Below are 9703 nucleotides of genomic sequence, written 5' to 3' on the forward strand. Positions count from 1 at the left end.
ACCTGGGACCAGTCTTCCAGGCCTTTGATCTCCTGTAGATAGCTCTCGTCATTATCAGAGATCAGGCCCACCACAACAGTGTCTTCAGCAAACTTGAAAATGGTGGTGGAGTTGGAAGTGGCCGCACAGTCACAAGTGTACAATGAGTACAGCAGGGGATATGTCTGCCCATCCTTACTGCTTGTGGCCTGTCAGTCAGGAAGTTGGTGATCCACAGATGCAGAGGTTGGCTGAATCCTAGGTCCTCCAACTTGGTGGTGAGTTTTGAGGGAATTATAGTATTAAAAGCTGAATTGTAATCAACAAACATAATTTTCTTTCCTCTTGTCCAGATGTTCTAGGACTGTGTGGAGGAGATGTGTGATGGCATCGTCCGTTGAGCGAACTGTAAGGGATCCAGTGTGTCCGGTAGTGAGGAGGTGATTAAGTCTCTCACCAGTCTTTCAAAGCACTTCATCACAATTGAGGTCAGGGCTACAGGACGATAGTCATTAAGGCAGGAAGGTTGGGTTTTTTTCAGGACGGGAACAATAATGGTCTGTTTAAAGCAGGTTGGAGTTACTGACCTTTCCAGGGAGAGGTTGAATATCTCTGTGAACACCGGTGCTAGCTGGTCAGCGCAGGCTCTGAGGACCCGACCTGAGATTCCGCTGTCAGCACCGTTAGCGCAGTAAACTGCAGCGTCGAATTGAGCGTAAAAAGTGTTCAGCTCATCTGCAATCATCTACTTTATAGTCCGTTATTGTTCTTAGTCCCTGCCACATGCTTCTGGAGCCAAATTCTTCCTGTAGCCGTTTTGCCCTCCTTACCACTCTTGTGCTTTGAGCTGAATTTTTGGATTAGAACTAGAGCTGGATCCCTTGTCTTTTGATATTTGTCTAGATGTCTATTTGATATTTTGACCTTTGCTGCTAGGAAAAATATACTATTAACCTGGATCAGTGACAAACTCCCCCCCCCCCCTCTTTGAAATGTTGGCATAAGATCATAAGAAAGATTAATTCCTAACATGCTTTATACATTTGTCAACTGAGGCTTTTCATCGTCTCTGGATTCCCTATCTTCACAGTATTGATGCCCCTTTAAGTAATATTTTATGGTATGGTCACGATGTTCTCTCTTATACATGATCTGTATTTTTTTTTTCTCTCAGTCTCTACTTTTGGGTGCTGTAAGTGCTGGGCTTTGTTTGCTTGGATATGTTTGTGTTGTAAATGGTTAACAACAAGTTTTATTAAAAATAACTTTTATTAAAAAGTGGGAGGACACAATTTTTTCTAGTATTTTAGACATAAATGGGAGATTTGAGATTGGTCTATAATTAGCCAAGGATCAAACTGTAATTTATTAATTAGTGGTTTAATAACTGCTAGTTTGAAAGTTCGGGGTACATATCCTAAATATAACCAGGAGTTAATAATATTGAGTAGACCTTTTGAAATTACAAGAAAAACCTCTTTCGGTAGCTTAGCGGGTATAGGGTCTAGCATACACGTTGTTGGTTTTGATGCTTTTACAATATTTGTTAGCTCTTCTTGACCTATAACAGTGAAGGACTGAAATTGCATTTAGGGAATACTGAGACACTGTCTTCTGAGGTGTTGTTGCTGCCAGTTGCATAATTCCAATTTTGGTTCTGATGGTCTCGATTTTATTTTATATTGTCATTACTACTGTGCTGTAAGGGAATAATTGAATCAGTTGAAGATTTGTTCCTTGTTAATTTAGCCACACTATTGAATAAACACCTAGGATTGTTGTGGTTATTTTACAGTACGAATTTGCTAAATTATGCAGACCTGGCAGATTTTAGAACCTGTCTGTAGCTAGACACGCTATCCTTCCATGCAACGTGAAACACTTAGTTTTTTACTCTTCTACTTGCTTTCCATTTTTTTGCACTGCTCTTCTGAATTTTTTTGCCATACTTTGTATATGAGACAGATTAAGAAGCTTATTAGTGAAGCTATCTTTAGTGGTTGAAAAAAATAGTTCTACCAAAATGATAACATTTTGTTGATTGAGTGACCATAGCTAAGCGCAACATACAAGAGACGAGGTAATGATCTGAAATGTCATTGTGGCAAAATTGCTATATTATCAACATCAACTCCATATGACAGAATTAACTCTAATGTATGATTATGGCAATGAGTTGATCCTGTCAATTAAAGCTCAATCCACAGTAACTACAAGATCTGACAGAAAATCTGCAAATTCTCTTTAAGGAATCAGAATATGGACTATACTTTACTGCAAGAACTAAACAGATATCACTTTCTAATCAAACTAAGTGCTAATTACTAAATCAGTATGGTTTCCCTTGGATTGATCCTTAGACTAAATTAATAACATTGATGCTTGTATTTTCTCCTAAATCACAGTGTGGATCCTGGACTGAGCTGGAAAACTGTGGGCATCTGGAGATGCTGGCAGACAGGATGGGAGAAGGTCTGCTTTATTCGAACATTGATAGTCTCTTTTCTAGACCCGATCAGCAAAAGTCAATTAATGCCAAGACTGAAAGAGAAAAGCCAGCCAACAGCTTGACTTTACAGAGATCTGTGCATGAAGTTAAGCCAGACAGGCTATCTACATGTAGAAGAAAGAAAAAAAAAACTATTTGCTACTCCAGTTCAGATCTCAGAATCTTCTCATTGACTGAGTCTAATGAGGCCTTATTCCCCTCAAAACAAACTGTTCTTTTGGCATGTGAGACTGAAGATGTCCTTGGACAAGATTCATCACTCAAGGTGGTGTTTCGTTATGTGGTCTGTATTGCAAATTTTTTCGATAACATGTCTTTTCTGGATGCTTACTTACAAAGACCATCTCTAAGTGGAACTGGTCTTTGTAAACCAGAACCTCTTGGTTGGATGGGTGCCATGCTGAAGGACAGTTTATTGGACCTACCAAGAGAGGAGCAGGTCGGACACTGTAGTTTAGAAAACTGCTCACAGATACTGGCCATGGTGGTAGGTTTGGGTTTCCATCAGTGCCGGACTGGGATCACCAAGATGTGGACAGAAGCCACGAGACTGAGGGAGAAGTTGACTTCAGAGACATCGGAAAACATTATAAGAGCCCTTTCTCTGCCCTGTCATAAACCCTTCAGCATATGTCTATGTGCACTCTGTGAATCTAGGTGTGTATTTAATGAGTTTACTTGAAACTTTTAGGAATAGTTCACCCAATAAAAATTCTCATCATTTACTTCCCATATATGTATGACTGACTTATGCAGAACACAAATGAAGATTTTTATAAGAATATTTCAGCTCAGTAGGTCCTCACAATGCAAGTAAATGGGTACCACAATTTTGGGCAGCATAAAAGTAGTCCATAAGACATCCATATCTTCAGAAGAGAAACAAGTGTGGTTGAGAAACTTCTCAATATTTAAGTCCTCTTTTGTTTTTGGTGATTCACATTATTCGTGGATATCACCTCCTACTGGACAAGAAGAAAAAAAAGGACTTCAATATTGATCCGTTTCTCACCCACACCTATCATAACACTTTTGAAGATATTGATTCAACCACTGGAGTCTAATTGATTACTTTTATGTGCTTTTGGAGCTTAAAAATGTTGGTACCCATTTACTTGCATTGTGAGGACCTACAGAGCTGAGATATTCTAAAAATATTTATTTGTTCAGCTGAAGAAAGTAAGTCATACACATTTGGGATGGCATGAGGGTGAGTAAATGAGATAATTCTAATTTTTGGGTGAACTTTCCCTTTTAATGTAAACTGTGTGAGGCAGGTTGTGTTTGTATTCTAGTCTCTTTTGGCTTATGTTTGCACTCCTTTACACTATTGTTAATGGTCTCTTGATTTGTATGCATTTTTTGACAGTGTTGTCCAAAGGCGTAAAGAGATTATATCCACAGTGTTCTCCAGCAAAGAATTCTGTTGTCATGGTAATAAGCGTGCTCTCTCCATGGACTATCTGCCTGCTCTGCGTTCAATCTGTAGATCAGAGAGGGTTAAAGAACAGAGCACATACAGGTATGGGAATCTGTGCTGATTAAGAGGCATCTAGGAGTCAAAATCTTTCATGGATTTTTCACCATTTGTAGATTTATTTTGAATTATACAATTAGATTAGTATAGAATTTGTTTTATTTACAAATATTGAGTGATTTTATTATTTTGTCTCTCTCTCTATATGTCAGACATTCACATTACCTCTCACGCCTTCACCTACCTAGCCGCACTCTAAGACTAATGACCTTGGATTTCCCTTGATGTGTGACTGATATCCTGGTCTACAAAATCTTCCAGGATTTAAATGTTTACTGTATTGTGACAGCAATGAAACTTTTGCTTGTGAAATGAATTTACAGAAATTAATTTTGTGTCAGATATAATGTCATTACAAAAATGTGATGTTTTCAGTGATACAAAAATAATTTATGTTTGGCATATATATATATATATATATATATATATATATATATATATATATATATTCTCATTACATTTGTATTCAATATTTTACTAAACAAAATGATGGAATTTTCTCCACTACCTTAAACCCATCTACTCTATATTGCCAAAAGTATGTGGCCATATAGTCTAATTCAACAGTTTTGTTAGACAAACCTTAATGCTACAGCATTAAGTTGCATTCTAAAGAATTGTGTGCTTCAAATTATGGAGCAACAGTGTGGGAAGATCCCTTTTCTATTCCAGCATGACCTCAAAAGTGAGGTCCATTAAGAAATGGTTTACTGTGTCTATCCTTGTGTCTACCCCTATCTGCATCCTTTACTGGTAAATATCTGCAGCCATGTTACTACATGCAGCAACGGCATAGATTTGGTTTGAACATTGAGAGGGACAGTGTTAGTGTCTGTGTGGACTGCTATATTTCTGGGGGATATGTGGATGCGAAGGGAAGCCCTATAATAAGAAAACTGATCAAAAACACACATAAAGGAGGTAAATAGAAACGCTCCAATCTAAAGCACAACACCACTTATGCGCATCCCAAGCTCAGTGATGTGATGTGTAGAAAGTGTGTAAATGTGAGATAATTGTGGGTGCACAACATGTAGTTCACGGCATTAAACAGTTTTTTCTTCTGCAGCACTTTATTAAAGCAAACCGTTGTCTGTCAGACGCCCCAACATAAAGAATCAGCAACCGATTCTAAACACTGTCATTTATAAATTATGATTCTAAAAACATTTATTTTGTACTATCCATAATAACGGTAACATTGCTTACGGCAACAATGAAAAGTCCGATCATGACCAAAATTGACATTTATTGTTGAATACGGTGAATTTGTACAGAAGCAATGCTTTAAATAACGAGTACGATTTAGGATGCAACTTTTCAAATTAAAATGTGCTGTGCGCTGTCAGCATGCTTAAACATTACAAAAAGTGGCATCTTTAATTCATCACTTAAAAATCAACAAAGCTAAAAAAAAAAAAATTTAACTTTCTAGTTTGTTGTTGGACAACTAGTGGAGCATCCTGTCCACATTTGTAGAATGTGTCTTTCTATGACTTCTGTCTGCTTTTTTTACATTTGGCGTCTTCAGTCAGCCATTTAAATGCTGCTAAACAGCCGATTTAAGTCACTTTTTTGATGGATATGAATCTGGTAGATCGAATTCCTATGTTATATTTTGGAATTCATTTGTTTAATCCCTTAACCGACATTTACCAGAAAAGTATTTAACACAGATTTAAATGGTTGTAATTCATGAATGCTTTGGAAGAAGACACTTTGTGGTTTATTGTTGAAATTAAATAATTTATATAAGTGAAGTAAGTTTTTAATGTTCTAGGTAAAAGTTTATTTTAATGAAAAAAAAAATAAAACAATTCTTTATAAAACATGTTAAATCTGTCTCTGGTGACCCTAAAAATGATATGAAGTAAAAGCCATAAATCTTATAAAGTTGTGCATATAATTTTAGCTTAATACGCTATAACATGTTTTGGTGCAGTACCCAACATGGCCACTGGATGTCATCCAATCTTTTCAGTTTCACGTGAATTGAAAGTTAACGTTAACAAAAATTGTTTGTATATAGCCTCTTACCTGTAAATTGTTTGCATTTATTGTTAATATTGGAATGTTGTATTTTTCAATCTACATGTCACATGTTGTACTTGTCGTATATTAATTATTTCCACATGGAGGCTCAGAAGACACTAACTTTTGTTTCTTCCCCAGCCGTGCAGAAGAGAAATGACAGTAAATCAATTTAATAGTAATTTCGACACTACTGGTGGGGAACAAACAAGCAGCCTTATGAATAACAATAATCCCTGCACTGCTGTAGAATTAACTACACTGTAGATGTTAAAACGAACAACATCCCTTATAACCAACCTTGAATAGCTGACCAGAACACAAGTTATAAATACAATATTTTAATTTACTAAGAATATATCTCCTGAGAAAATGACTGAATTCTAGTTTAATATTTAGGGAAATTAAAGTATTAAATAAAATCCTTTTATCACATCAGAGCAACATTGATGCAAATTAACCTAAATGAAGAGTAGATGGATCAGAGAAAATGGTAGCAGTGTATCAAATAACTGTTCTTGAATATTGCACAATCCATCGCTCATCCAGTAGGACATAATCATCTGATAATGTAAGGTTTAACAAACCTGCTTGCATTTAGCTGATCAGGTCCAACAAATGTATAATAGTAATAAGAGGGATACGGCCGACCAGAGACGGCGGTGTGACAGAGAGTGTGTTACGGGCAGCTGCTCGACACCTGTGTGTGTGTTTGTCTTTTTGGTTAAGTTTATAATTAAAATATTATTGATATTGTCAAGCCAGTTCTCGCCTCCTTTTACCGAAACCCGAGGAGGAGGAGGGATGTGCTGTAGTGGAGTGCCTGCCACATCATCCATTATTGAGTCACTCCCTCAGGAGTTCAAAAAATGCAACAGCCTGCAGAAGAGCATCACACAGCTCTTCTCCTCTGTTCTTACTGCTCATCTTGAAAGAATTCCTGTGTATTAGCACCAAGTCATGAGGGAAAAGAACCCGAGGCTCTTGCTTCATATCTGACTCTGTCATCATCATCTTCACTGTCTCAGCTCCACTTGTCCGACTTTCCCCCACCATCAAGCCGAAGTGGCGACCCACAGCTGTGCGCATCATGTTAAGGACATTTGGGGGTCTCCCTGGTTCCCTCACTGGGGTGAGCAAAGCAAATAGCATGGCCTCTACAGTCCGGAGGTGGGCCATGACTGGATAAAGAGAAGTGTTCTGAGGAGAGATACTTGGCTTCTCCACCACAAAGAAGTCAGCAGTAGGAAATCTTGATATTGCAGTCGAGATCTGGAGTTGATAAAGAATATACATTAATAAGAATTTTTTTAATATACTCCAGTACTGCGGATTCTCAACATATTGTACAGTTCACTCAAAAATGAAAATTCTCTCATCTTTTACTAACCATCATGTCATCCCAAACTCATATGACATTTTTTCTTCTACAGAACACAAGTGAAAATATTTTGAGAAATGTATGAGGTGTCAATGGGACCCAAAACCTTTAACGATCGCTTTGAGTTTGTAACGGATCAAAAGTTAAGTCCTTTTTAACTATAAATCTTGACATCCAAGATTTATAGTGAATTAGGACTCACCTAAAGCAATTATATCTTTTCAGAAGCAATGGATTAACCCACTCGGTCATTTGGTTTACTTTTATGCTGCTTTTATGTCCTTTTTGAAACTTCAAAGATTTGGACCCCATTGACTTACATTGTATGGAGAAAACACATTATTCTTTAAATTATCTACGTATTTCAAAGAAGAAAGTCATGAGTTTGGGATACCATGAACTTTTTAATTTTTGGGTGAACTATTCCTTAAATGAACTGCATAAAACCAGTTTTCAACTTACATCATTCAAATAATCAGATGCCATGTATGTTCCTTTCATAAAACTCTTGCACTCCTCTTGCTGCCAGTCTAACACAGTCCTTGACCGATCCATATGTGTCCATGCAATTTTATTAGTTCCACACACAATGGACACAATGGAGCTTGCATCCTGCAAGACATTAGAGAACATAAACATAACAGAGCGTTTTTCCATAAATCAGTGCTATTGAACATGGTGGTTTACTGTATCTTATGCAATTGCTGTAGACTGACTTACCTCCAACAAAGCTTGGTCAACTTCAGGTCTTATAAATTTAGCCAGATTGACTTTTCCCTTTCTCCTCTCCTTTTTCTCAACTGGGTTCAGGATGGAGTTAAATACCATGACAGCACTCTTGTGTTTGAGTAAGGACACATTAATTACACTCTCCAGATCGTTGAATAGTCCATGTCTTGTTCTGTAGTCGATGATGTTGACAGCTTTCCGCCCTTTCAGCAGTTTGACCTGGGCCAGTTCAGACTTGGTGGCTGTATTGAGTCGCTGGAGGATGACAGCACGCTGCTCTGCTGTATAGCATGAGTCTAGGTGTTTGCTGTCCTCCTGGCATACTTCAGACGAAACGGATGCATTCAGGGTGTCAAACCCAGCAATCGTGATTCTGCTCCTGCTGCAACAGGTGCAGTGCAGCAATCTCAGCTCATATTCAGGCAAGGAGCTCGGAGGACGACAAAACAGACTGCAATGTCCTGCAAGCAATACATAACCAAACATAAATCGAGCATGAAAAACAAATATCCAGTACATAACACTACATATGTAAAATACAAATAATTAAAAAAACACAATTGTTAAATTATATGTAATACTTTAAAAAAATGCGCACTGTATGTATGATTTAACTGTACAATTAACATAGTAAATACTGATCTAAAAATATGTTATGTGGCAAATTAATTCATAGATCTTGGAATTGCAGCGTGTAGTTTTTAAAAGCTTGATATGTGAACAGTTTATTACCTTTGAGAACTATACTTAACAGGAGACGTTTAGCGATCCACATGTTTAATCGCCAGAGATCAGTGTTTGAGTGACAAATTAATGTGTCCCCATGTTTTGCGCTCGAAGGTTCGACATCACTTGCTCGTGTGGAAACATGGTGTGTATGTAATTGGTTCCGGGTGTAACAACCCTCGGCTCAACCACTCAAAAAATGCATGAAAAAAATTATAATTTCAGGTATCCAAACTCCTCACCTTTCGGAGAAATTTGCCGATTTTATATTGAATGTCTCTTAATTTTTTAAATTAAATATTACCTTATCATTTACGAATAGATACCCTTATAGAACTATTTTAAATTCACCAAGAAAACGCTTCGAGCTAAACATAAACGAGTCCTTTTATGGCTGCTATAAAAGCAACTGCGATTTTTTCTCCCTCTTCCAAATACATGTTTACAATGTTTATTGTGCACACCTCCCGCTTTTTGACTTGGCAAACTCGTAAAATCGCTCCCCTGTGACGCTTTCTCCAACTCTCATCATGTAGAGGGCGATGCGGCGTTGACGCTGGCGTTAAAAACAATATCCTCAGATAAAATGTTCGTGGACCAGTGATTGTCTAGTCTTTTGCGTCCCTCATGAGTTTGCATCCCTGTTATTTGAATTTGAATTTTTGTTGTTGAGGATAACCCCTTGAGATGAAACATCTTGTTTTCGAGGGGGTCCTCGAGACAAAGACAAAGATAATACAACACATTCACTCACACTAAAGTTCTACCTCATCCCGCCTCGCCCAGCCCACTAGGCCCACTAGGCCCACCA

At 37.6% G+C, this 9703-nt stretch overlaps 2 protein-coding genes across 2 annotated transcripts in view; one reads left to right on the forward strand and one right to left on the reverse strand.

The window, feature by feature from the left end:
- Positions 1-4316, forward strand: part of atad5b (ATPase family AAA domain containing 5b) — a 36252-nt gene extending 31936 nt beyond the window's left edge. The window contains exons 12-14 of the mRNA XM_052141171.1: positions 2385-3145; positions 3858-4010; positions 4178-4316. Of these exons, the coding sequence (XP_051997131.1) occupies positions 2385-3145; positions 3858-4010; positions 4178-4250 (987 nt within the window). The 3' untranslated portion in view covers positions 4251-4316. The remainder of the gene's footprint in view (positions 1-2384; positions 3146-3857; positions 4011-4177) is intronic.
- Positions 4317-4530: 214 nt separating this feature from the next.
- Positions 4531-8999, reverse strand: tefm (transcription elongation factor, mitochondrial). Its single transcript, XM_052141170.1, has 4 exons — positions 8899-8999; positions 8158-8627; positions 7900-8049; positions 4531-7328 (listed from the first exon to the last, which is right to left on the reverse strand). Exons 1-4 carry the CDS (start codon positions 8939-8941, stop codon positions 6903-6905), a joined length of 1089 nt encoding a protein of 362 aa, XP_051997130.1. The 5' UTR covers positions 8942-8999; the 3' UTR covers positions 4531-6902.
- Positions 9000-9703: the final 704 nt, after the last annotated feature.

This window comes from Xyrauchen texanus, chromosome 13 (genome assembly GCF_025860055.1).
Source record: "Xyrauchen texanus isolate HMW12.3.18 chromosome 13, RBS_HiC_50CHRs, whole genome shotgun sequence".
Taxonomy (NCBI): domain Eukaryota; kingdom Metazoa; phylum Chordata; class Actinopteri; order Cypriniformes; family Catostomidae; genus Xyrauchen; species Xyrauchen texanus.

Coding starts and splice junctions, on each gene's coding strand:
- tefm (XM_052141170.1), bottom strand. CDS start 8,941: ATGTGGATCGCTAAACGTCTCCTGTTAAGTATAGTTCTCAAAG. Junction 8,628..8,898: donor GTTAAGTATAGTTCTCAAAG/GTAATAAACTGT, acceptor TATTGCTTGCAG/GACATTGCAGTCTGTTTTGT. Junction 7,329..7,899: donor CATCTGATTATTTGAATGAT/GTAAGTTGAAAA, acceptor TATCAACTCCAG/ATCTCGACTGCAATATCAAG.